We start from the raw sequence: 27,436 nt of genomic DNA, 5'->3' as shown, positions 1-27,436 counted from the left end.
GCTAACACAGAAAAGTGCATATTTTGCAGAAAGTTTATAGTTATCTCAGCTGCAGAGGCAAATGTAAAACCTGTGTTTGCTAAAGGCATGGGATCAAAATGAATGGCAGGGGCTCTCTGCAATTAGGACTCATTCACTTGCTGTCTCTTCTCATGATCTCCAGCCTTTTCACGCATCCCTCTTGTACACTAGCTCTCTGCAAGTCCAGTTTACACAATGCATTGTCGAATCGATTTTAGGCTGACTTAGCCCTAGGTCTATAGCCTTACCTGCCAGTGCTCCTCCAAATCTTTAACTTGTTGTCTCAGTTCTTTTAGACCCATCAGAGCTTCTGCTTCTCTTAGTTTCACTGCAATCAATTCTTCTTGAAGTCTGGCAATATTGTTCTCATCAGGGAAAGAGCTGTTCCTCTGCAAACAAAGCAAGCCCTTAAGAAACTGAGAGTATAAGGCAGGCTATTTGCGTTAAACGGTACATGACGTAAGGGAAAGAAACGCAAGGGTCATCTAGCTCAAACCTCTTGCAACTGCGTAATACTTTTTGAGGTGGCATTTCAGAAATGCAAACCACAGAAGGAACCCCCTCCAAACTTTAAGGACATTAAAATCTTCGCAAATGAAAATGCATTGGATCAATGGGCTTAAAGTTTCAGTGAAACAAAACTCTCTTTCTTGAGCAGGATCATTATATAAGGAAAGGGGGCCTGCTAGCCTATTTGTTAGTTAGTTCATAAAATTTATACACTGCTTAATTTTAAAGTAAAACCTCAAAGCAGTTTACAAAAAGATACAAGGGGGGAATGCAAACCTACTCTAAGACATACAATATTTTAAACATTAAAACGGGTTAGTTATCTCAACTTTCTAAGCATCTAGGTAGGTTTGTCTAAACAATAATATTTTCTGCATGCACTGAAAAGAGTAAAGCGAAGGTGCCTGCAGTAGTTAATCTCAATAGGCAGGGAGTTCCAAAGTGCAGGTGCTGCCACACGAAATGACCAAGTTCTTACAAATGCAGAACATGTGCCAATTCTGCCGATTGAAGCAGCCAAGTGGGCCCATGCGGGGTAAGGCGATCGTCTTGTTAAGGGCTTTAGATACTAACAGCAGCCCTTTGGTTGATCTGAATTACATCCTATGCCCTTTTAAAATGGTGGGTTTTTTGGGGGGACGGACTATTGGGTTATTGTTTTTGTTTTTATTAGGTATTTTGTGGTTTTATATCTTGATTTTATTCTGTGAACTGCCCTTGAGACCCCCGGGGTGTAGGATGGTATATAAATTCAATAAACACCACCACCACCTTGAACTTGGCCCGGTAGCAGCACACAAGAATTCAATATGGATAAAACAGGCAGGCAGAACTCCAGCCCACACTAAAAGCAGCTTGCCTGAAGTTTAAAGAGAGAACCTCGGTCCAGTATACCTGAAGGAGCGTCTCCTCCCCCATCGTTCTGCCCGGACACTGAGATCCAGCGCCGAGGGCCTTCTGGCGGTTCCCTCGCTAAGAGAAGCCAAGTTACAGGGAACCAGGCAGAGGGCCTTCTCGGTAGTGGCACCCACCCTGTGGAATGCCCTCCCAAAGAGAACAACAACTACCAGACCTTTAGAAGGCATCTCAAGGCAGCCCTGTTTAGGGAAGCTTTTAATGTTTGATGGATTTCTGTATTTTAATATTTTGTTGGAAGCTGCCCAAAGTGGCTGGGGGAACCCGGCCAGATGGGTGGGGTATAAATAATAAATTATTATTATTATTATTATTATTATTATTATTATTATTCCCCAAACAACTGTGCTTCAGAGTAGGACACATGGCCTCCCATGCAAAATGGAGTTGTGCCAAAAGGGACCTACATTTTACGGAATGTTATGTGAAACGGTTTCACCCTGGCAAAGCATTCTGGTTTGGACTTGCCTTTTCCATCTCAAGAACCTTATCTTGCATTTCCTTCAAGGCACAGTGGGATTCTGCTTCACTCAGCCTTGCTTGCACCAACTCTTTCTCCAGCTGCAGGACGAAGTCTTCACTATAGCGGGGGCTGCACTTTTGCTATATGGAGGGAGTAAGTTCAGCATTCAATAAGAGGAAGCAGTGGCATTAAAAGTGCAAGCATGCTCAGAAAGCAAGAGGATGCAATGGGGGGTGGGGGATCTGCTGCTGTGAACGATGAAGGCTTCCCCCCCCCCCACTCAGGCATTTCCATTCAGACTTACAGCCTCACAGCAAGCAGAGGCAAAGTTTATTCCCACTAGGGAGCAGACACTAAAAAAAAAATCCCTTAAAAAACCCTGCTAACTTAGGAACCAGTCCTATTTTACAGTGATTTTTATAATACCCCAAACCTGAAATTTAAGTAGTGCAATAGGTTGCTTTTTTTAAAGCTGTGGAAACACACCTCCAGTTTTCTGAGGTTTTGTTTTGGTCATGCTGTGAGTCAGAATTTTTCAGCATTTTGTGGCGCCACTGCAAGTTTGTCCCTGTTGACAAACTAGACCCAATCTTCAAGATACAGCAGGGGCTATTTTAAGGATTCAATATTTTTACTTCGCCAGCTAGCCATTCAATCATTGTGTTATCCCAAGTACAGTTCATGGTGAGTCAGCCAGTCTGCTGTGGTGACTAATGAAAGGCCGGGCCTTGCAATTCCAGGCCATCTTTATTTGGCAAAGCCGCTAGAGCTATTCTCCTCAAAGCACAATGGAGCTTCGCAGAGCCCTTGCTGGAAACTACTCTTCATAGTAGCAGATCTGCATTTGTGCCTCTGTCGCTGAGGATCTAGCTAAAGGGTTATTAGGGTGGGTCTCCCCTCATGTCCTTCACCAGTGATATCACCATCGCCGCATTCAAGATGTCACCATTTCCTGCAAGTCGCAGCCATTAAACCAGAGAGTTTAATGACAGAATCCCAAAGGGTTATGCATAGAACAATTTAACACAGTACAATAGCACATTGTTTTTACACTATACATTAGTGGAAAGATGTATGAAAAGCGAAGGCGTGTAAGTCATGGGGGTAAGTATTTTCTTCCTGGTTTTCCCCGTAGGGCGGGGAGGACAGAGAGAATGCGTTTAAATATGCAAAGCTTATTTTGGCAAACTTAAACTTACTGCTTAAACAAAAAAACCTACCGTTTACAACTTAGCATATAGAATCGTGTTTCGTTGATTTAGGTTTACAGACAAATTCTAAGGATGTTTGCTCGGAAGACCCTACTTTCGCTAAGTGGCATTTAGGCCCAGGTAAGTATAGGCGGCAGCATCGAAAATATGCTAACCTTGACACTGCAATTCTATACCTGCCTACTCGGGAGTAAGGCCCATTTCCCCCCCAATGCTGGCTAGCGCTGATGGGAGGACAACGTTTGGAGGTTTCCCATTTCTGGTGCACAGGAGTGCAGAGTGAGGTTTCTTTTGTACAAGCAAAAGGTACGGGAGGTGCAGCAGACACGCTTCTAAGAAGCAAATCGTAAGAAAACAAAGGTCCCTGTTTGTTTTTCTCGTGAAAACAGCAACACTCTCCAAGTGTAGAAATGCATATTAGAGCTGAGTGTTCTGCTTTTTCTACAATCTACCCAAGATTTACCATTCTCTAATGCTGTGGGCTGCCTTGCATTTGAAAACAAACGTTCCTACGACACGTCTTGAGCGAATAAAATCTCATATCAAAAAGCATTTCACTCATTCCAAAAGAGAATATATTTCATAGAGCTTCGGGGGTGAGGGCGGAAATTGCAGTGCCACCTAAGTAGATACAATTCTTACCTTGAATCTGCATTTAAATGAAATTTCAGTGGCACGCACTCTCAAGTGAAAGGAAGTCTGAGAGGAAGTTCGTTGGAAACTAAGCTTAGCGAGCCTGCTTTTAGAGAAGTGCCCGATAAAAATGGGAAGGGTTCCAAAAATTGGCCTTTTTCAGAATCTCGGTGTTGTTGTTGTTTTTTATATAAAAAGCTATGCTAGTCCCTCTTCTTGTTCTTTGTTTTATCACCTCAGTTGGCACTGTATGTACGAATTGCTTTTTAACCTCCTTATCTTCCCAATCACCTTGCGACAGTGACTTATCCAAGGCCTTCCCCATTTGATTTATAGATAACTAAGGAGCACCAACCCCAATATGCAGCATCAAACACCAAGCAATTAAAAATGATTTCACGGTAACAATCATCCACCCAAGAACGAGAAAGAAACAAAGCCTAGAAATTTGCGTTTGGTGAGTATAATTATCTCCCCTTAGCTTTCCTAGGAATATGGCTTCTGTGTTTTCACTTGCGCAACACTCTCCAACACAATAGCAACACAACACTATGGTAATCCAAATCAATTATTCAGACTAGCTATATTTCTATCCCTTCCCTGTTCCCCCATCAGATGTATTCATTTACATGTATATTTTAATACCTATGAAAATATCCTTTTTAATTCCACATTTCATTACAAGACATATAGGTAAAGGTAAAGGGACCCCTGACCATTAGGTCCAGTCGTGACCGACTCTGGGGTTGCGCACTCATCTCGCATTATTGGCCGAGGGAGCCGGCGCATAGCTTCCAGGTCATGTGGCCAGCATGACAAAGCCGCTTCTGGCAAACCAGAGCAGCACATGGAACGCCGTTTACCTTCCCGCTGTAGCGGTTCCTATTTATCTACTTGCATTTTGACGTGCTTTCGAACTGCTAGGTTGGCAGGAGCTGGGACCAAGCAACGGGAGCTCACCCCGTCACAGGGATTCGAACCGCCGACCTTCTGATCAGCAAGCCCTAGGCTCTGTGATTTAACCACAGCGCCACCTGGGTCCCCTACAAGACATATAGTCAACACATAAATAAAATTTTGGATTATTCCATATATCGGTTACGAGAAAGCTAAATAACAAAAGTAGGACGTTTCCTGTTTTGGATTGGTTTCAATAATATTACTTGTGGAACAAATTATAGAACAAAATTAAAAGCTACCAGGTTCAATTATCTTTCAAATAAAGTTTATTATTCAGGGCAGGCTAGAAAGGAACATTTCTGCATCATACCAATAATTAATTACTCTTCTTCCAGTAATGAAGTCACACAAACAAACAAACAAACAAACAAACACATGTCTTAAACAATGGCCAGGTGAATTGAGGGCTCATGTTTTACCCAAGGAAACAATCATTCCAACGTTATCTCAGTATTTTAAAGTATGAGATTGAAACCACAGGTATCTATTTAAAAAATAAAAATAAAAATGTCAGATTATTGGTTGGGCAGTGCATTCACCTGTCAGTCACACAAAGTTCAATCGCCTTACTACCTATGTGGTCAAATTTAATTTCTCTTTTCCCACTAGGTGGTGCCCTGTAATTCTGAAACGGCCCTGGAAACTACTGTGCTTAGGATGATCAACCTAAAGGCCTGCTGTCAGCTCAGGCTACGGATAGAGGAGGAATCCACCTTTAAGCAGATTTTGCATTGAACTGTGTCCTCTGTTCAAGTTCCTTATGCATCACCAAGACTCTCAGTTCCCATCATCTCGATGGCTATATTGGTTGCTAGTGATGCGAGTTGGGAGTCTAACAACCTCCGGAGGGTTAGGAACCCCTTAATCTAATTATTAAAAACAGGCTAATTCGTTTTCACTTAATTTTTATTCATGCATATATCACAGAAAGCAATATATTTAAGAGGAACAGAACAGAGATCATGCCATGTCCAACAGAAATAACCAGAAGTGAATGAGAAAGGTAAGAGATTAGGTTACTACCAGGTACCTTACCCCTTGTTGCTGTTGCTGGAGCTCCCTGATGGTATTCTCAGCTTGCTCCAGTTTAGTAATGGCCTCATTACTCTGCTGTTTGATGGTGGCCAGCTCCCGTTTTATGAGGTAGTTTTCCTCAGCCTCCTGGGCCCTTGTGACTTGTCCCTTAGGACATAATTTTCTTTTTAAAGCAATTGGAGGACCGATCCAGGGAAGACCGAGAGTTTTACATATTTATTCTGCCATATGGTTAAAATCTTGCAAATCATCACAGAACTGTTACAGCCAGTACATCAATTTAGCGAAGTAAAAGCAGTTTAGCACTGCATCACATTAAACGCTTTTAGTATCCGTCAGCAAGGTCAATTGTGTATTTGCATTCAGCAGAACTCTGTTCATGCATATATTACTCCATTGTGCATGCACATCTGTTAGAAGTTTGTAGCTGGTCTACAGAATTAGTGCTGAAACAGAATTAGAGCCCAGCAATTACTCAGAATTTCAGGCGCCATTAGAATGAACGTGCAGAGATATGCCTAAATATTATTCTAACTAACACAGAACTGCTAGATTAAGTTGTTTAAATTTACTAGGGTAGATTTGCAGTTGTAAAAATGCATGTACTTATTAATGCATGCATTAAAAACAGAAAGCTGTTTTTTGAGAGTCGGAAAGAATGAGATACTAAAGAAGTATACCTGTATCAATCTATCTGCCAAGGAAGCACTTTCCTACAAAAAGGGAAAAAATTCAGATAGGAGTAAGAGAAAAAAAGAAAAACCAAGTGACAAAAATCAATGGTGGAGAATTATGCCCAAATTCTACCAACTTTCCATATACAACGAACTCCCAAATATTCATTTTTTTTCACCCATTAAAGGTGGTACAGTTTAACAGCCAAATCTCAGCAGCACAGGCAGAAGACTTAATTCAGAAAAATAACAGTGAGCTTCAAATTTAACAATATTGGTTTAAAGAGGGTAATCTGTCTAACTTTCAGTTGGCAGTTTATTGCATGGAACAAGCATTATGCAGATTTATGTAGAGCTCACTTGAGCAAGCTTTGTGAAGTGAAAGGAGGTATAATTTGAGCACATTTTAAAGTTCGGCTAGTGAAAGGGCAGAGCCATTTGTACAACAGCAGTATTTAAAAGGCAGGAGTCCAGTGATGCAAAATGTCAGGCATGAAGAACAGTGAATATATGCAAAGTATATCTGATCTGATTTCGGACAACTCTTATTACTAACGGTATTACAGTTTAATCTTCCCTTGCTCTGATTTTGCAGCAAAATAGAATCTTCACAGCAATCTAATAATCCGGGCAACTTTCAACCCGGAAAGGTACAATTTAACCCGTACACATCAGGTAGTTTACACCTCCCTTAAAGCACTTACAAATTCACAGAGAGGGCAGAAACAGTTAACATATCCACATGAAAATTGCTGCATCGAGGAGCCAAATGAAGCTGTATCAGCAGAAGTAGAAATGTATTAATTAGCATAAATTAGGTGGAAACTATTTTCAAGCTGAACGCACAATTGTTCTCTGAAGTGAGATTTGTTTAAGAAAGAACAGAATTTCCATCTTGCTTTCCTACTTACGTTTTATGACAGTAACGGTCGTCCTGTTCCTCTTGGAACCAGGAACGCACATTGCAAAAAGTTCACTTTCCACGCTTATGGGAAAGACCAAACCTCACTCCCCACATAGGGAGAACTCTTTTAAGTCACAAATGAAGACTCCTGCCAATTACAATTTCAAAAACTAGGAAGCTAAAGCTGTAAAAGATTTGAAGGCCTAGAAAAAAAATACCAGAAACAGGAATCCAATCTACTCCTATCCAACATCCACTAGAGATAGACAGTGTATTAATCAATGGGAACAAGTATTCTACAGCCAAGGGGAAAGGCCACAGTATCTTAAGATTATTGGGCAGAGGGAAATTTTCATATGACAAAGAAAAACCATGAGAAAGTGATTTGGGTGTAGAGAAACACAAAACCTGCCCTTCCAGAGTTGCCCCAATGCTTGAGGAAGAAACACCTGTATTAGAGATCAAGGAAAGCTTGCCTCCTACCAAAAGGATAGCCAGCCACTCTCATAATGAATATCAGTCTCCAGAAGCTTATAGCAGTATGTCGTGCTACAGCAAGCTTAAATTCTTGCAAGGTTGGCACAATGGCAAGAAGGAGGCTGTCAGGGTGTATTGGTGCTAAGGGCAATTGCAACAGACTGGAAAACAGTCTATAGAACCTTTGGGAGGACTGGATTAAATCTGGACTAACCATAGATAAGCAAACTAAGGCCCGGGGGCCGGATCCAGCCCAATCGCCTTCTAAATCTGGGTCATGGACGGTCCGGGAATCAACGTGTTTTTACATGAGTAGAATGTGTGCTTTTATTTAAAATGAACCTCTGGGTTATTTGTGGGGCCTGCCTGGTCTTTTTACATGAGCAGAATGTGTGCTTTTATTTAAAACGAATCTCTGGGTTATTTGTGGGGCATAGGAATTCATTCATCCCCCCCCAAAAAAAAATATAGTCCGGCCCTGCACAAGGTCTGAGGGACAGTGGACCGGCCCCCTGCTGAAAAAGTTTGCTGACCCCTGGACTAGACATTTCTATCACCTGCATTGTTTGGATGCCATCGTTTCCTGGACACTGGGAAAGTAATCAATGTGGATTTTGTTTGAGAACAACTCTGTACTGTCTTGGAATTCAGAACAATAAAGAAAAACATATCACAACCTTCCTCAGACTATAACAGGACAATGTTACAAAAACCTCCTCTTTTTAGAGAACCGTGTCCCTATCACTAAGGCAAAACAGAAAGAAAATAAAGGATTCATAATGGGCTCTCCTATTCCTCCAACTGCCCTTGCCCATTGAAAGAACTGAGAAATAAAAGCAGTAAAAATATTGCCATAGTAGTGGGACTAAAAAAAAAGCAGCAACACTGAATGAGAGGATCATCTAGAGGACAAACATGCTGCCTCAGGCTTGCTATCCCACTGTCTAGTCAAGGCCAATGTGACATGTAAAGAACAGATCCTCAGGAGAGGATGAGTTCCTAAGACTGTTTTCCCACCGGTGCCACAAATATACTCGGAAAATTTCAAGAGGCTGAAAGAATGGAACTGAAGTTCTTCCAAGGCGTCCAAAACACCCACCTACAACACAACTAGGTACAAACACAGTCCAGTTTTTTTTTGCTTCAAACGCTGCCTCTGCAACTACTCAAATTAACAGATTGCCTATACTAAATGGAACAGTTGGGATTTTTTAATAATAATAATAATAATAAAAGCATACATTCCTCGGTGCTTTGGCAACTGTTCATATTATTACGCCTGTGTCAGTTATTCTAAAAAAAATTACAATATAAAACGCTCAACTCTCCTGTTTCAAGAAGTGTTTGAGCACCAACCCAAGGGATGGCTGTTTCGTCTATCACTAGTTTGTCTGGTTCTGGCACCCTGCAGTCCTGTTTCCCCCTAGCCATCAAGTGATCACTAGTGTCCACATGTTTGGACCAAGAAGAAGGAAGCTCTAGTGGCTTTAAGAAGGAGAAGGAAGAAAATAAAGCCAAAGTGGGTCAAGAGATTGAGACGAGGCAGAATAGAAACAGTGAGGAGCCCTTATTTTCCACAGCTTTTTGTTGGAAAAAACAAGAAGGATTGGTCTTCTGCTCTCAACCTGCTTGGGAAGAAAAATCATAATCCAAACTAAGAGCCTTCCCGTATCTACCACACTTTATTACAGCTATCTGCTTTAACCTAAATTAAGAATGAGCTCTCTCAATTTCGTCATACTATTCGGTCCAGGGATTGAACTTGAACAGAATGCCACTAAACTAAGGAAGAAGACTGCAAGTCAAAGCTGTGTATGTGTTTTGGTTTCTATGGTGTGCTGAACAAAAATAAATAAATAGAAACTTGCTTTCGGTTTCTGAATATATATTCTATACGGTGGCTATGCAAAGTGCGAAATCATTTCAGGCACCTGGCTTAATGTTTCAGTGCATCTGGTGATGCAAAGAACCAAAATAACATTGGCAGAAAACTGGTAGAATGGAGATACCTTGATAACTGATCTCTGGTTAATGTGCAGTAGGAACAAGCTGGGTTTGCCCCAGCTTCCTCCTTCCAACAAGGAGATTGTCCAAGGACACTGATCTTCCATCCACAATTCATTACTGTACGTACATATTTCATTTTCATTTTCTGACTATTCATAAAACCAATGCCTTGTTCTTTGATAAAACTGTTAATTATTAAGGGGCCACAGAAGGCTTTGTTGAATTCACTTCTTTAGTTACGGTTGTATGGAACGCAAGTGCTGATAATTTAGAACCCTAAATTGTCTAATTATGAAGAAGCATCGTGACACTGCTATAAAGCAGGCATTAGCAGTGCTGCTATTCATATTAGTCCAGCTATTCAGAACTGCACCGGTATTGTAAAATTTGTCATCAAATACAGGATAATGGTGACTAGAATACTTACTTTTTCTAATGTTTCAATGCGCTGTTTCAAAAGTCTATTTTCTGTCTGTAATCTCTGAAAAGCAAGCAAAATTAACTGAGACCTAAATGCAGTGAGGAGAGAGGAAGAATCCAGTAACCTTCAAGGCCCACTGAAGTTACAAGATACAATATCACCTGGTAAACATTACAGTGGTGCCTCGCTAGATGAAATTAATTGGTTCCATGGGTCTTTTCTTATAGCGAAAAATTCGTCTAGCGAATCCCATAGGAATGCATTGAAAAAAAATTTGCCCATAGGAACGCATTAATTGAATTTCAATGCATTCCTATGGGAAACCGCGATTCACTAGACGAATTTTTCGCAAAACGCATTCATCTAGCGAGGCAAGCTCCGCTCGAAAAATCCTTTCGTTAAGCGGAAATTTCGTTAAGCAGGGCATTTGTTAAGCGAGGCACCACTGTACATGGAAACATCCTAGATTTCTCCCCTAATTACTCCCTTATAAGAGTTTCAAAGCAGATGGGCAATTTAAAATAACTGAGAAGTCCCAATGATCACCTTATATGCATGGTGCCTTATGGTACTGATTCCACACACTTGTGGCAAAGTCATGCTTCTATGAATGTTGTTATATTGGAAGGTCATACGATCAATTATAAATTATACAAACTAATGCCCAGCATCACAAAGAGCTAACTCCTAACCACATTTCCTTGAAAGCAAGACTGTGGGTACATCCTGTTAATTCAAATCAGTACAAGGCCTTCTGAAATTATCAGAATTTCTTCCTATCACAACGCGGATAGCTTTTTTAAATAAAAAAAATGAAATGTTGCTGGGATGCAACGTGGAACCTTTGAGAAAAATAGGTTTAAGGTCTGACGGTCACTTTGGGTAACGCTGCTGGAAAAAGCAGGGTGGAGTGTCAAGCAGCCAGGAGAGAACAGAGAGTTAAAAGAGAGCAGCTCACAGATAAAACTGTGAGATAATGCTTGGAAAGGACTTAGGGTGGGTGGATCGGGATTTGCTAGGCAGGGTAACTCGCGAGTATTTCCCTAAGGGGAAGGAAAAGATCCTAGAAGTGGGCTGGGAGAGTTCTTACTGGCGTAGTAGGACAAACAGCCACTCAAGGAGGAATCTGTTTAATTAGAAACAGTTCTGAAGTGGAAGTTTTTAAGTAAAGTTCACAGTTATTTCTGCAAAGCATTTCTGGCTGGAACAAAAGCGCCGTGCCTTATCAGGGTCACCGTTAAGCTTTAACCCTCATTGAGTGTGTTTACGTAAAATTCCAGTTTTGCTTCCATCGGGACTGATCCTTACTTTGAGGGATAAATGGTCACGGGTTTTCCTTTCACATCATCAAGAGTCATTGCTGGTCGATATTAGCAAACCCTGTACAGAGAATCTCAGACCTCTCAAGCGTTACTCCCAAACCCAGCCACGTTCCCTCGCTCGCATCTTTACTTAGGGAGCCTGCCACATAAGGGGTTTCTTTTCTCACATATCCCTCCACAAAACAGTCACATCCCAGCCCACATATCTTTCACTGCAGCTTTGTTTTTAAAATGCACCTTTGAAAAGTGGAAAGTTACAGGTACTATATTAGCTTTCCATAATAAATGAGAATGCACTATGGAAAGTTAATATGGTACTGGCTTCCACAAAAGAAGACTTGTTATTTATTCATTACCTTCGGATCCTGCCTTTCTTCCAAGAACCTCAGGACAGCATATATATAGTCCCTGCTGCCCAGGTAAGGATTGAAAATATCCATGTTAGTTACAACACTCTCTCGCAAAATTCCACTTACTTTAATTTCAACTTGTTCTTCCATTTCTCTTGTTTTTATAGTGGTATATTCCTTTTCTAACCTGAAGAAAAAATGTAAGACATTACAAACTTTTTTAGTACTGTGTGCATGTGCTGAACAGAATAAGTAATTTACCCCTATTATAAAAATTCACACCCTTGCAATATTATCTGGAATTTCCCCCGAAACGTTACGCAAATTCCTTCTGGAAGACTCTTCGAGCTCAGTATCCTACGCTGTGGCCAAATTCTGCAGCTTAGCTATTAAAAAACGTAAATCTCTTTTATTGAATAAGATATTATAACAATTTGTCCTGCCCTCCGATGATGATATTGCGGCTACAGTTCTTAGTTAAATTTCTTATTCTTTTATAGTGTTTTATTCCGCTGGACCTGTATTTTAAGTATTGTATATTGGCTGTTAAAACCCCATATCAGTTGCTTTCATTGTTCATTTAGAGAATTATGCAGAATTTCTGGTTTAATATGCTGGCTGTTTGCCATAATAAACATTGACTTGACTTGAGAATAAGTAATGTGCAGATGGGCTGTCAATATTGCTCGGCGGGACTCCCACCAAAGCTTTTGTTTTTCATTCACTAAACCTGATTTTCCTCTCGTTTACCCTGAAACTGTAAGTCCATGAAAAAGGCACGATTCTTTGTAATTCTTTTCACCATGTCTATGGTCTTAGGACTCATTGTACATGAGGTTTTGTCTAAAACACACATCACCATGGAGTAGTTCGCACAAGTGCCTATTTTGCTGTAAGTTTACTTGCTGGAAAGCAATACCGGCCAGCATGTGCCTGGCAAAATGAAAACTTGTGTAATTTTCACCCAACAAGGTAAACCTCTTCTCCCTATGTATATCCTTTAAAAGGTAAAGGTAAAGGACCCCTGACAGTTAAGTCCAGTCACGAATGATTCTGAGGTTGCGGTGCTCATCTCGCTTTACTGGCCGAGCTGGCATTTATCTGCAGACAGTTTTTCCGGGTCATGTGGCCAGCATGACTAAGCTGCTTCTGGCAAAACCAGAGCAGCGCATGGAAACACTGTTTACCTTCCCGCCGGAGCGGTACCTATTTATCTACTTGCATTTTTTCCGTGCTTTTGAACTTCTAGGTTGGCAGGAGCTGGGACCGAGCAGCGGGAGCTCACCCTGTCGCAGGGATTCGAACCACCAACCTTCTAATGCAGGAATATGCAGCTTTCCCATAGGGGGATTGAACCTGCAACCCTAGCATTATGAGCACCACGCTCTAACAACTGAGCTATCCGCTTGTAGGAAAAGTGTTGCGTGAAACTGTCGATATATGAATTAAGTGCCCATGTTTCAGAAATTGAGGCCTCATTTAGAACTCAACAGAAAACACACACGAAGTTGTACTTCTTTCAAAAAGCAATTATAAATGGGAATTGTAAAGCCCATTTCAAAAGTCCATAGCTAAAGTGCAGTGTGATAAGATTGCTTTCTAAACAAAACAAAAACTTAGCAGTAGATCTGCTAAGATTGTTTTTCTTAAAAGAAAGAAGTTAAGACCCCTTTAGTTCCCTCGAGATTCTTTGATCCAGTAGAGGCTTATATGAATAAAAGAGCTGAGAGGGAAAGCAGGGCACAGGCAAAAACAGAAGATTGCACTTGGCTCAAAGGTTTCCATGAATACAACAACAGGAATAGATGCTATCCAAAAACAGATTTTATTTTTTATTTTTTTGCCCTAAACAGTCTTAAACAGTAGCTTTGATACACAAATCTCCATCAAGCTCTTTTTTAGTGGCACGCTTGTCTGTTTTGCATGAAGGGTTTCTGAAGCTCAATAACTAGTTTGCCATTTTGTGACTTTCAGTTTATTCTGGAGAAAGTTACTTTGCTAACAAGGCTTTTGCGTATCTCCAATAGGCCAAGGTGGCTGGTGTATCCCCACCCCCACCCCCGGGTGTGATACACAGTCTAGTTAGTATCATTGGCAAAGAAACTGCCGAGACTCTTAAACAGAAGCATGTTAATATTTTAAAGGTTTTAAAGCAATTCAAAACCCAGGGACTGTTTTAGAGAACAGATGCTATTTTATGCAAAACGTACTACCTACTTTTTCATCTTCTTTGCATTGTATTTGACCTGGTAAGCTGCTTGGATTAATTTATCTGGCCCACCATCAAACTGACGCGGAACGACCTTCTGAAAGTGCTAAAAACAAAGCAAACCGTCACAGTGATTAATACCAACATTATATGCAAACATTCCAGCTATTTGATATGTCGACGTCACATTTAGCTTACTTGTAACATCCCTTCCATGTCGAGCTGCATCAATTCTGCTTGATTCATTTGGAGTAGTGCTAAGCCGACCCGAAACACTATCTCCAAACCCTAGGAATAAGGTATATGTTTTATTTCAGGTAAGCGTTTCTGATATCTAATATACTGTAGATATATTTTCCCATTTAGCTGAATACTGACAAAATTAATATTGACAGATTTCAGCGCCACACATAAAACAAATGAGGCTCTGCTTAGACTGACATACAGGTGAAACTCGGAAAATTAGAATATCGTCAAAAAGTGCATTTATTTCAGTAATGCAGCTTAAAAGGTGAAACCAATATATGAGATAGATGCATGACATGCAAAGCAAGATATGCCAATCCTTTATTTGTTGTAGTTGTAATTATTTGTCGTTAGGCGGGTCAATTATAAATGGAATGGAATTAATGAAATGTAATAGCGATGTTTATTTTTGTATTATTGTAACTATTTGTTTTATTACTGTGAAATTTCCAAAAGAAAGCATTTGCAAAAATTAAAAGAAAAAGAAAAAATAATAAGTTGCATTACTGAAATAAATGCACTTTTCAAAGATATTCTAATTTTCCGAGTTTCACCTGTAGAATGTCAACTTTAACCCAAGCATAGGAGCCAACTGCTAGGGACTGAGGTCCCTTCCACGCCCCCCTAAAATATTTAAGGGGACCGCCCCCCCCAATTGATGGGCATTGTCATTCAAATGGTGTACATGTGTTGCATCATGTGATCAATCATGCGGGGGGGGGGGCTTACCTGGACCCCTGTAATATTTTATTCAAGTTGGCACCCCTGAACCCAACTAACAACCACAGTCTACATCAGAAAGAGTTTCCTTGGGAGATACAGTGTTTTGATTGTGAAAACCGGCATTAGACAATAGCTTACCTCAGACATAAAGATATCAAATATTCTTGTTGCAATTGGTAATGGGAAAGATGTAAGAAAAATAGTTAAGAACCATGACGAGGCGTACATAGAAGTATGAAAACTCTGAGCCTGAAAATGCACAAACAGCTCTGGCAGTTGCTCCTGAAAGAAAATTTACAGTTGTTGGGTTTTTTTTAGTTAAGACTTTCATAAATCATACAATAAGTATCTATCTATTTAAAGGACTACACTTTGAAATGGTGGTCTCCCTCTTTCAAGAATACGATTTACAGTGGTACCTCTACTTACAAATAACTCTACTTACGAATTTTTCTACTTACAAATGGAGCTCCGTCCGCCATCTTGGATGCGGTTTAGATAGGATTTTTTCTACCTAAGGAATTTTTAGATAGGGTTGCTTCGACTTACTAATTTTTCCTCCCAATGCATTCCTATGGGATTCGACTTACAAATTTTTTCCGACTTACAAATGTGTGTTCGGAACGCATTAAATTCGTAAGTAGAGGTACCACTGTATATTGTCTGAAGGCCACACACTGATTAGACAGTTCTCATGCAATTTACCTCAGACTGAAATGCTCTGCATTCTACTGTGTGAAAGCATCAATACCCATCTAATGGTTATGAAGCACTCATGTTTTCTCTTACTGAGAGTATTAAAATAGGGATACAGTGGTACCTCGACTTACGAATAACTCTACTTACGAATGTTTCTACTTACAAACGGAGCTCCGTCCGCCATCTTCGATGCGGTTTAGATAGGATTTTTTCGACTTACGAATTTTTAGATAGGGTTGCTTCGACTTACGAATTTTTTCTCCCAATGCACTCCTATGGGATTCGACTTACAATTTTTTCCGACTTACAAATGTGCGTTCGGAATGCATTAAATTCGTAAGTAGAGGTACCACTGTGACAAGGGAGCATGAACAATATACTGGAGACAAAGGTGTTCATCTTTCTTAGTTCAGCAGGGTTTATAGACTGAAGAGCTACTCTCCACTTCCTGAACTCTGGCCATTTCTCTGCACACCATTTCCTTTTGGAAGTGCTTTTAATTTATGGCCTCCCACCTCTCTTCCACCCAGTTCTCCTAATCCACTGCTGAGAAAGTGGGAAATATCTGCAACTTTGAAAACAAAAAGAAATGAACTATGAAACATGCAACCGGTAAAAGATCTCATGTGTATATATATATATATACCTGTATCATGAATTCGAACTGATACATACAAAGGCCGAGCTCAGCCATACTTGGCTTGAAGAGTTCTCGAAGTCTATAATCTTGCATTAATTTAACAAACACGCAAAACGCTTCCTCCTCGGGCATCTGTTTTGAAGGAGAACCGAGTCAGGAGCTCGTTACTCTTTATCATATTGTCATAGTCACCCTGAAAAAGCCCAATAAGTTTCCAATACCTTGTGGCTACAGGAATCATACAGGGATACATCTGGGATGGGGAGAATAATGATGCTTCATAACCCTTCACAACCAATTTTCATCTGTAGCTTTTTTTTTTACTGCAGTATCTGAACAAGCGAAAAGAGAGCTGCTCTTTCTCAAGCCCTCATGGCTTGGTAGTGTCATTGCGGCAGCTGTGGTTACATGGAAAAAGCATTGCAGATACTCCTAGGGTTGCCAGACTCAATAGAGGACAGTACTCCTGTGCCTTTAATTGCTCTGCTCTCTTTTGAGTTTGGAAACCTTAAAGAGAAACCAGCAGACCCTTTGCTTGGAAATTAAACAAAGGGTCTGCTGGTTTCTCTTTAAGGTTTCTAGACTCAAAAGAGAGCAGGGCAATTAAAGGCACAGAAGTCCTGTCCTCTATTGAGTCTGGCAACCCTAGATACCCCCTACATTATAAGTTCACACCCAGGTTTGGAAGCACTGGCCAAATGATTATCCATTTTCAGGTTAATAAGCATGCACAAGATTTCGGCTCTTGCTCACAGCTGCTTCACTTGCTTCTCCACGGGAGGGAACAAGTCAGGAAGCTGCAGCTAACCATAGTTCATTACTGCATTTAAACCAGAACACTATGGCCAATGGCCTCCAAACAGGCAGAATAGGATGCCAGGAGGACTTGAAGTTGGCTTCCAAACAAGCTAGGATGTGGAAATCATGAGTTCAGATGTAAAGGCAAGCGATAGTTAGCTTCCTGGCTTGTTTTGTGTCTTGTGTGAAAGGAGCGAAGAAGCATTTCCACAAGGATGACTAGAGCTCAGGCATAACTTGGCTTATTAAACTGATATTTGTTTGTCTGAATGTTGTCATTGCCTTCAAACACTTGCAACATCTGGCCAATATTAAACACTGCAGTAGGTTTTTTTAAAAAATATATTAAATAATAATATTAAGAGCCAGGAGAGTTAGTGGGTTATGTAAGCCATGCTGGGGAATCTCAAGCTTCCCCAGGAATTTTTATCCCGTAGAACAAGTTTTCTATTACTATATTCTATTACATCTCTGCAGAATGAACGTCACTGTGTCTGGGGCCAGGGGGAAAGCTACCTGTGGCCAAATATTTCTCTTTTAACAAGCAGGGAACAAATACACATTTACATTCTAGGGGCTAGCTGCCAGAAGAGCAACAAGAAGCAAGGCTCCAATCTGACTCACATTAAGCCCGGGCTTAGAATTTACTCAACTGTTACATAAAACAATGTGCGTTCAAAGTCTGTAGTAAAGACTAGTTAAGATACCCCACAAGAAGAGCCCCAGTTCATAGATCCTGTGTTACCCTTTATCATCATCCCGTACTGCTTTGGAGAAAGCAAAATTTCAAAGTAATATATAGTTTCACGAAGCAGTGTGGTTTACTTACCTGCATAAGAAGCAATCCAACAATAAAAGCACTTCCTTGGCAGTAGCCAACCTCGCGGTCCACTAATGAATAAGCCTAGAAAATGTTTAAAATGTTTAAAAAACTGATAAGACCCCAAGCAGCAGAAATCACAGCACATCTGCTTCCAAAACCCATCACATTTATATACCACCTTTTCTTCCAAGGAGGTAGGTTAGACTGAGAGTTGGTGACTCACTCCAAGGTCACTCAGTGAGCTTCATGGCTGAGTGAGGGATTCGAACCCTGCTCTCCCAGGTCCTAGTGCAGCATTCTAAATATTACACCACACTGGTTTACACTACGAGGCAAACCACTTCCAATATCCAAAGGAGCACAGAATATGGTGGCGGTCACAAAATTCTGCTTCTTGGAAGGTGCCAACTACCTATTACCTTTTAAGCATGTTTTTAGCTCTTATTGTTGCAGAAGTGTGTGGGGACTGCCTGCTAACATTTCGAAACTCAGAGAAGTCGCTGGATAAGGTTTTCCATTTCTGCCCCTGCACCCCTGTCTTGAGCAGTAAATGCAGAAGTAACCAAAATAAATGGTTCGAATTCGATCAATGTGCACAGGGTTGTGTTCATGCACAAGAAGAATGGCTGTCCAGGCATGCAAAGGAAATTCCCCTTCATCTCCTCCCCCTGCAGCCAACCACGTGCCTCTTAAAATCTGCTTCAAAGGGTTGAGAGACCCTCCAGAACCAATTCAGGGAAAGAGGAGAAGTCATTTTGGCACCCTTTAATTCATACAGGTTGCAAACTCCAGGTTTCCTGGGCACATCGCTGTCCTCGCTGTCAATAGGTAAAGGTAAAGGGACCCCTGACCATTAGGTCCAGTCGTGACCGACTCTGGGGTTGCGGCGCTCATCTCGCGTTATTGGCCGAGGGAGCCGGCGTACAGCTTCCAGTCTGTGGTCAGCATGACAAAGCTGCTTCTGGCGAACCAGAGCAGCACATGGAAACGCCGTTTACTTTCCCGCTGTAGCAGTACCTATTTATCTACTTGCACTTTGACGTGCTTTCGAACTGCTAGGTTGGCAGGAGCTGGGACCAAGCAACGGGAGCTCACCGTCAATATTATCCTTCTTATTATTTAACACACAAAACACGAAGTGCACAGAGGCTCTGCTAATATCGGATTAAGTTTACATTCTACTGAAACCCAGAGGCTGTATGCATGCTAGCCTGAGAGGATCCTGGCTACAGGCTGAGAGGCTAGGATGCCACAAACGCATGGCAAGAGGAAGAGGCAAACAACAATTACTTGGAGGTGCTATAATGGAAGCAGATCTGAATGTCAGAGGGAAAGTACAGTACCCAAAGGTCAAATGACCACTCATAGAAAGTGTGGGGGAGTGAAGGAAGCAGAGGGCTTCAGGAAGGAAGACAGGAGGCAGCAACAGGTCAAGATACAAGGATTGGGGGGGGGGGGAATGGTGAGCAACAGATGCACAGTACCTGGAAATTTGCCTAATGGGCTCTTTTCTCAACCTTTGTACTAGTAGGGCTGGTATGAGGACACAAGCACAGAAGGGGCTGTGTGCAGGTTGTGAGAAGGAGTGTAGAGGCAAGAAATGTTTGCAATTTTACCCTTCTGCTACCCAGGTTAAAAACCAGCAATCCTAACTGGTAGGCGGTCAACATTTGCATGTGTGCTACTGGTTGAAAGTTGGGTAGTAGGCTGGATCTTCAAATTATCCTTGAAATCGTGAAGGCTTCCCTCTATCCTGTACAAGAACTCCCACTATAGCTGTTAAATACATGTACAAAACAGAGCTGAGATCTTTCTTTCTAAGGCAGACACCCCCAAACTTCGGCCCTCCAGATGTTTTGGACTACAATTCCCATCACCCCTGACCACTGGTCCTCTTAGCTAGGGATCATGGGAGTTGTAGGCCAAAAACATCTGGAGGGCCGCAGTTTGGGGGTGCCTGTTCTAAGGTTTCTGATTTGAGAGATATGAGGGCCAGCCTCCTGGTTATCCCCACCCTCCCAGCTGTATATTTGCATGTTTTATATTCCATGGCATTAGAAAAGGAACGTGTGTTGATCACGTTGATCACGTGTACTCTGATGTGCTGCGCAATGCACAAATAACGAGCTGCACCACATTTCCAATCAAAAGGAAACAGCAATCAGCAGGAAATGTTTCGAGTGCGTTCGTATGAAAAAGTCAATTGACAGTTCAACATGAGCTCATTCTCTTGGCTGGCTTAATGTCTAGAACAGATGTGCCTCACTTGCAACAACAGGGCAATTCTTCCCTTTGCTGTCCGAAAGTCTAATTGCCACTGATGAGCCCAAGTAATTCCCCAAGGGTCAGTCCACGTGCTACATTCCGATATTTCTCTCATGGAAATATTACTCACATGAGCCATACGATATGCAGGACCCAATCTGGCAGCAGTTAATGTCTTTGAAAGATGAAAAATAAAGAAAATGGGGCAGTCGAGATCTACGATATCCTGGCTTATACACTACACTGCTTGAGAACCAACAAGTTATGGGCGTTTCCTTTGTTTTAAAACAATAAACTTTTAACAGTGCCCTGCACCAAAAGCCCTCCTCTAAATCACTATGATTGGTACACCATAGGAAAATAATTCGCTGTGACTGAAAGCTAGTCTTATCCATCAAAAAGATCTCCCTTTCTCCCTTCAAAGATCTGGGACTTTTACCAGTCAACTTGTTTTCATTGCTTAGAGTGGCACATTTTTCCGTAGAGACAAACCACAGAGATACCTAGTAGCAGCCTGGGGAGTCCCTCATCTGCCGTGAGACACCTTGTCATAGCTGCCAAGTCTCCCGTATTCCCCGGGAAACCCCCGTTTTTCCAGCTGTCCCCAGCCGAAAAAACGGATTGTTTTGTTTTCCCCCGGTTTATTCTGGCGCGGCGGCCATTTTGGAAGTGGGCGGAGCATGCTCAGAAGCGACTTTTGGTGCGGCGACCAGAAAATGACTTCTGGTGTGGCGGCCATTTTGGAACAGGGCAGAGCAGCATCAAAAGTCGCTTCTGAGCATGCTCCGCCCAGTTCCAAAATGGCGGCAGCGCTACTTCCGGTCCAGTCCCTTATTTCTCAGGCCGGAACTTGGCAGGTATGCACCTTGTTAATGATGGGATCTGATGGGAAATGCAAAAACCTTCTGCCAAATACCCCATTTTGCCTTCTAATTTGGAGTACACATACAGCTGATGAACACTCATAAATATAAATTCATGTGTATGTATGTGCACAAGTGAAAAAAGAGTGAGTCTTATGCTAGGTTATACCAAGGGATATAAATATAATATAAATATAAATAAAATGGCAGTTTTAAAGCAAATATTTGCTTTAAACAATTACTTTTCCATTAAGAGATAAGAACTGCTGACTTACCTTCATTACATTAAATAAAACCTCCTGCCCAAGGCTGTCTTTTTCTTTAAAAAAGTCGTGCTCGGGGTATGTCCTAGCAATGTCCCTTCTTATAAGCTTTTCAGAAGGTGAAGTCATTTTCAAGAGTTCCGAATATTGATCCTTAATTGCCATATTTTGAGCTGTGCATAAAAGCTGCCAAACTATTGCTCGGAAATGATGGGGTATCCCTTTTCGAACAAGTTCCTAGAGCGTAAAAAATAAATAAATCGATGAGTGTTTATTTATTAACTGCTCCACTTGCAATAATCTCAAAGCGTGCAGTTTACCAAAATCTTCATATTCATGTGCACATGTTCTCATTTTTTTAAGAAGGATGTGATAGCAGAAAGGCGAAAAAGAAAAAGGCAAAAAGGCATAATATTGAACACATAATTGAACACAATTACATTTTACTGTCTATCGCAGTCTAAGATGCCAGGCATTACAGTCTGAACCGCCAGATTTTAGTGAGTGATCTTTCTAAATGCAGACACTGCCAATGACTAATGATGTTGATCACTGCCAATCAACAAACCTTAATTTGCTTCTCTTTCTTTTTGCGCACATCTTCCCAATCATTCACAATTCTTCCCCAAAGGATCCAGGAATCTTCCTCAAGGTGGCTGAGGTTGCTAGAAGCTGATGAACTAGAAACAAGTGAGGACCCGCTGTTTCTTCTTGACCCATCTACGGAGCGCAGCGATTTGCTGTCGGTCTCCAACAATCTGCGGCAAACACAAAACGCTTTGAATCTTCTGGACGAATTGAAAAGAACAGGCCAGATTTTGCATTTGAAACTGACAGCTCTGCCATGAACTAAACTTAAGCACGCTTGTTTGCACGACCTCCTTCATTATTACCCTTTGAGACTAAGCAAAGTAACAACCGGACCAAGTTAAAATATTTTAGCACTGGAATCAGAATCTTGTTCTTTGAAGTGGTCTCTTTCCCCCCCCCCCCAACGTAAGAGAGTATTTAATGAAGCTGATGAGTCAAAAGGTATAATTATTAAAGGGAGAAATGGAACACACAGGTGTGGGTGTGTGGGTGTGTGTCACAGCCAGACTCCAAAAATGGAAAGGGGGCATTTGCCAGGAAGAATCAGCAGGTATTGCAAAGGTCAAGTATGTCCCCTGCTCCGGATCTGACCATGTCTCCTCATCCCTATATTTGCAGTAATAGCATACACACATTTAGGGGAAATGTGTTTGCTGGTAATTCCATTCTAGTTGTAGCTAAGTATTAAGCACAACTTATAAGTGAGGCTGAAACCATGAACATACTAAGTAGTGACTAAGCCTCATTTAACAAATGAGTAAGTCCCGTTGATTGGACTGAACTGATGCTATCGTCATCATTATCATCTGCCAATAACTGGGGGAAAGTTCACTTTCCACTCCTCTTCTCGTCAGAAGCCCTATCAGCAGTTATATATTGCTTACAATTTTGTTGTTCACTTGGATGTCTTATGGTTCTACTTTGGGACATTTGATTTATCAATGGCAGAATCAAATTCCAAACTATTTTCTCATTTGCGGTTTGCTCTGTTGAGATGCCCAACTTAGTATTGTAACCTTTTCCCCAATGCACCCAATTCCCCTGCTCCATTCACAACCTCCTTTCTAAATATATTGGGCAAATGAGCTGAGATTACTAAACATAGCCTGCATTTTTCCTTTAAGGCAGCCTTTGCCAAGCTGGCGCTCTCCAGATGTTTTGGACTACAATTCCCATCACCCCCGGCCAGTCATGCTAGCTAGAGCTAATGGGGTAGTCCAAAAACATCTGGAGAACGCCAAGTTCGCAAAGGCTGCCTTAAAGGAATAGCTGTTTGCTCATCAACTTTATAGAAATACTTTAAACACTTGTTATGCTGAAAAGCAAATACCCAAAATGCTTCTACATTTGCAGTTGTTGGCTTAATGAAAATTGCCAGTTAACAAAGAGAACCACAAATTCTCATAAATTGCCGAGGGAATGAGCCACCTATGATAGAACTAGACCACTTTATGGCTTAACATGAATCCAGGGAATATAGAATTAATGTCCTGGAGGTGGGAAAGGGGGCTTACAGCAGGCTCTCTGCTCCATTTCTACTTCCTTAGCTTTTTAGCATTTAAGATTATCGTAAGCTTATGAATCAGCTGTAACAGTAGCTTTTCTGCCACTGTTTATGTTCAAAGCAACCTTGCACTCAGTTAAAACAGCAATTTACCTGAACAGGCAACACATGCGGATTATCTGTAACTAAAAATCAAGGTAAGGCACAGGACGTCACAGGCAGTTGAGCAGAAGGGGAAAACAGAGAGAAAAGCAAGTACAAGGCTCAAATACAAGATTTGGAATGGTAACTCTTACCATCAGTGTGCAAAGACGGACTAACTTTTGAATATTAAGACATGGCTCATTAAATTTAATAATTTCTTACCCGACTTGTCTACAAGGCAAAACTGCTACGTTCCTTACATTTGAAAAACACAAAGAAAACCTTTCCCTTACAAGCAGCGCCATAAACAAGTCCAAACTCCAAATAAGCATAGAAAGTGTGGTTGCCTACTCTTGAAGAATAAAAGAAAGACTTCACCATAGCAAGTCATAATTTTGCAAACAGGACTGTGGCAAACGTTTGTATTTTGAAGTATTTATCCCAATTCTATGGTGTAATCCTTACCTTGATAAGTCCATGGCTCTTTTTTAATTCAGAATTTGCAGTTTATGATAACGTAAGCAGCCAGTAGAAAAGAAAACGACTTCAATTCCATCAATGATTTACGTTCCTCAAACAGATTCCTGATTGGTTAAGAATGAACCGTTCCAATTTATATTGGAGGGGAACTTAACCCCGTGTAACTTTAAAAAATAAAGAAACCGAGTACTTGTCCAGAGAAAGGTTCCCTACTTCCTTTTTTTTCTCTCCACACTTCCGTTTTTGTCAAATCTTTTGCACATGCTCAGGTCAAAGTTTGTTTTCCACAGTGACGGAATGTGTAATCTGAATCCTGCAGAGCTCCGAAGAACTGTTAGGTTCATACATTTAGTGAGTGAACGCAGGCAATTCCTCAGGTTTCTAAGCAAGTTTTCAATAAGGCTTTCCAAACACTTGGTATTCCGCTTTTATCTCTTAGGATTAAATCTAAAGGAATTTCCCATTTTAAGAGCACACACATACCAGCACCTGAAAGTAGTTACTTCTGTTTTCTGAAGAATATAAGCGTTACTCAAACATTGAAAGAGAGCAAAAGTGAAACAGAGAATGGATGGACTAGGAGAGATCTGTGATAAAATGAAATGACACAAAAGGCACTCTAAAAGAAAAAGAGGACACACACACACACAAAAACCCTACTGAAGTGTATAAATTAGAAAGATGGGCACATTGATGTATCCTTGCTGGCATTCATGATTTTTAGGAGGACAGATAAAACTACTGTTCTCTTTGAGTGCTACAGGAAGAGACAGTCTCTCGGAGACTCACAATCCAATTAAGAAACAAAAATGGTTAAAAGCGGCCATCGAAAGGTAACAAATCAATACACAAAACATAAAACACCAGCTTCTTAAACAAAACAAATCAAAACAAATCAAAACAAATCAAAACAAATCAAAACAAATCAAAACAAATCAAATCAAAACAAAACAAAACATCACCAAACTAGAGGACACCAACCAACATACTGTACAGCCTTAGCACAGCAGGACCATATTCCATCAAGAAAAAAATGATTTAAAATACTTGGGCAATGACATAGAAGGGATAGTTTTGACAGTGGTGATACGGGACAGTTGATATACAATGAGTACCTGTAACACTCCTGTAGTTACACTGCTTATGCAGGGGTCCCCAAACTTACCTCGCTGAGGGCCTGTGCCACCAGCGCCGATCGTGCTGCGGGCTGGAGCACGCGCCCATACGCGTGACCACACACGATATTCGGCGCACTTCCAGGTTGCTGGAACACCGGAAATAGCTTGTGTGCATGTGCATGGGCCTCCTCCGGCCCGGAAGTGCGCCAGAAATGACGCTTGTGCATGCGCACAAGCTATTTCTGACACTCCAGTGACCTGGAAGTGGGTAGCCGTGCCTTGCCGCGCCGTTAAGAGCGGGTGGCGGCAGCGGGCGGCGGGGGTTGCCGGGGGCCACATAAAAGAGCCTCGTGGGCATCCGGCCTGCGGGCCTTAGTTTGGGGAAGCCTGGTTTATAGCAATCAACCACAACTACATACAGTGGTACCTCAACTTACGAAGTCGGCAAACCCGGAAGTATTTTCGCTGCGCGTGTGTGGTCTGCGCATGCGCAGAAGCGGTGCGCGCGGTCTGCACATGCGCAAAGCCGCGCTTCGCGCATGCCCAAAATGGACACTTCAACATCCGAAAACAAAAGGTTTCGACTTACGAAGAGCGCCGCAGAATGGATCACCTTCGTAAGTCGAGGTACCACTGTAGCTTGCTTTGAATTGTGAATGTTCCTCCTGCCAGCCCCTGTGGGTGACACATGCGTCACAAACCAACCATAGTCTAGCTTGTCTTGTTGCATGGCCCCAGATCGTGGTTTGCTTTATCTGATTCAAACAAACTACACGTGGAAAACTAGAAAGACAAGCTAATGTTTGTTCTTGGCTTATTTTTCTGCTTACTACTCACAGTTGGTTTGCAACAAACAAGTTAACTATGATCTAGGTTCACAAGACAGGGGAAACTGTTTGTGCTGCACGTAGCACCGGGGGGGGGAGGGGGGCTGTCACAAATTAAGCCATGGTTTGGTTTACCATGCGCACAAGGCCGAGGAAGAACACAAAACACCAAAGCACAGGGACCTTGATGAAGAGACATTGCTCAAGTCAATTGTATTTATAACTATTGTACTTTTAGGACCTTTTTTGCATTCAAGCCTATTGAGAAGGCATTAACAAAACAACAACAACAACAACAACAACAACAAGACAATTGAACTGCAGTCTTACGTACAATATTCGGGTAAGGTTGTAGTGTCACAACCCTTTATTGTGACAAAAACTATGGTCTGTCTGGTCACGGAGGAATATGAAACTGAACCGCAATGCAAGGTACGTAAGTCTTGATTAAGAAAGAATTCCCAGCGTTTTCCCGAAAAACCAGGTGGAAACTTGGGAGATTTAAAGGAAATTATATGTTCCACATCTTTGAACACAACTAGCTTAGCTTTCCAAGAAAGCACAGGAACGTGCTGTTGTTGTTGTTTTAAAACCAAGCCACCCACCTGCACAATTCGACATGCCGCAGGCTGCCCAGACTCACTCACCTGGCAGCAGACGCATATGACAGAACGGCTACACCCCAGGCTACTGGGATACCTTCCAAGCTGAGCTTATCGCCTTGCCAGGTAATTATACGGCTCGCGACCAATGGCCAGACTAATAAGCTGGAAAACATGCCCCGCCACTGGAACCGATTTCAGAACCTGAGCACCACCAGGAAAGCTAAGCTGCCACTCACCTGTTTTGCTCTTCTAATTTGGCCAATAGCTCTAAGTCATCGGGACTCAATTCCGCGGGGGACAACGGGGACATCGCTGGAGTCGAGAGCGTGGTAGAGGAGGATGCTGTGTGTAATGAAGCAGATGGACTTGCCACCTGGCTGGCCATTTGACTGACAGTGTTCTTCACCCATGAGAGAGTAGAACTCAGCTTCCCTGTAACCTTGTCTGTCGCCACCTGAGGAGGAAAGCAGACAAGGAGGCATTTAACAGCTCCCTGGTCAGGAAGCGAAAGCACATAGCCATAGGTGTTTAGCTGGATCTCTCCAGTGGATTCACACACCCCATCTTTGTTTTTTCTCCTTCCCTTTCCATGCAACTGTAATTTGTTCAGCCACATAGAATCATCTCAGGTATCTACTAATGATCACTGGTGCTTTTATTTAATGAGAAGAAAGAATTGATAGAAAAGCAAGCATTTGCCAGTTCTGAAAAAGCAACATCTAAAGCTAATAAGAC

At 41.7% G+C, this 27,436-nt stretch overlaps 1 protein-coding gene across 5 annotated transcripts in view; it reads right to left on the bottom strand.

Moving 5' to 3' along the window:
- EVI5 (ecotropic viral integration site 5) overlaps positions 1 to 27,436 on the bottom strand; it is a 68,932-nt gene that overhangs the window by 29,064 nt on the left and 12,432 nt on the right. For 2 of the 5 annotated variants that reach the window (XM_060276732.2, XM_088673804.1), the window contains exons 2-15: positions 26,938 to 27,155; positions 22,001 to 22,190; positions 21,445 to 21,669; positions 18,048 to 18,122; positions 16,427 to 16,552; positions 15,220 to 15,363; positions 14,311 to 14,400; positions 14,121 to 14,218; positions 12,030 to 12,090; positions 10,238 to 10,291; positions 6,429 to 6,461; positions 5,749 to 5,895; positions 1,915 to 2,049; positions 270 to 410 (exon numbers count right to left, since the gene is read on the bottom strand). In XM_060276732.2, coding sequence (XP_060132715.2) covers positions 270 to 410; positions 1,915 to 2,049; positions 5,749 to 5,895; positions 6,429 to 6,461; positions 10,238 to 10,291; positions 12,030 to 12,090; positions 14,121 to 14,218; positions 14,311 to 14,400; positions 15,220 to 15,363; positions 16,427 to 16,552; positions 18,048 to 18,122; positions 21,445 to 21,669; positions 22,001 to 22,190; positions 26,938 to 27,086 — 1,668 coding nt within the window. In that variant the 5' untranslated portion in view covers positions 27,087 to 27,155. Of the gene's footprint in view, positions 1 to 269; positions 411 to 1,914; positions 2,050 to 5,748; positions 5,896 to 6,428; positions 6,462 to 10,237; positions 10,292 to 12,029; positions 12,091 to 14,120; positions 14,219 to 14,310; positions 14,401 to 15,219; positions 15,364 to 16,426; positions 16,553 to 18,047; positions 18,123 to 21,444; positions 21,670 to 22,000; positions 22,191 to 24,136; positions 24,279 to 26,937; positions 27,156 to 27,436 lie in introns of those variants that run through there. The other 3 variants (XM_060276733.2, XM_088673805.1, XM_060276734.2) reach the window with 3 other exon arrangements.

This window comes from Zootoca vivipara, chromosome 7, assembly GCF_965207765.1.
Source record: "Zootoca vivipara chromosome 7, rZooViv2.hap1.1, whole genome shotgun sequence".
Taxonomy (NCBI): Eukaryota; Metazoa; Chordata; class Lepidosauria; order Squamata; family Lacertidae; genus Zootoca; species Zootoca vivipara.
This window is presented reverse-complemented; position numbering and strand designations above follow the sequence as displayed.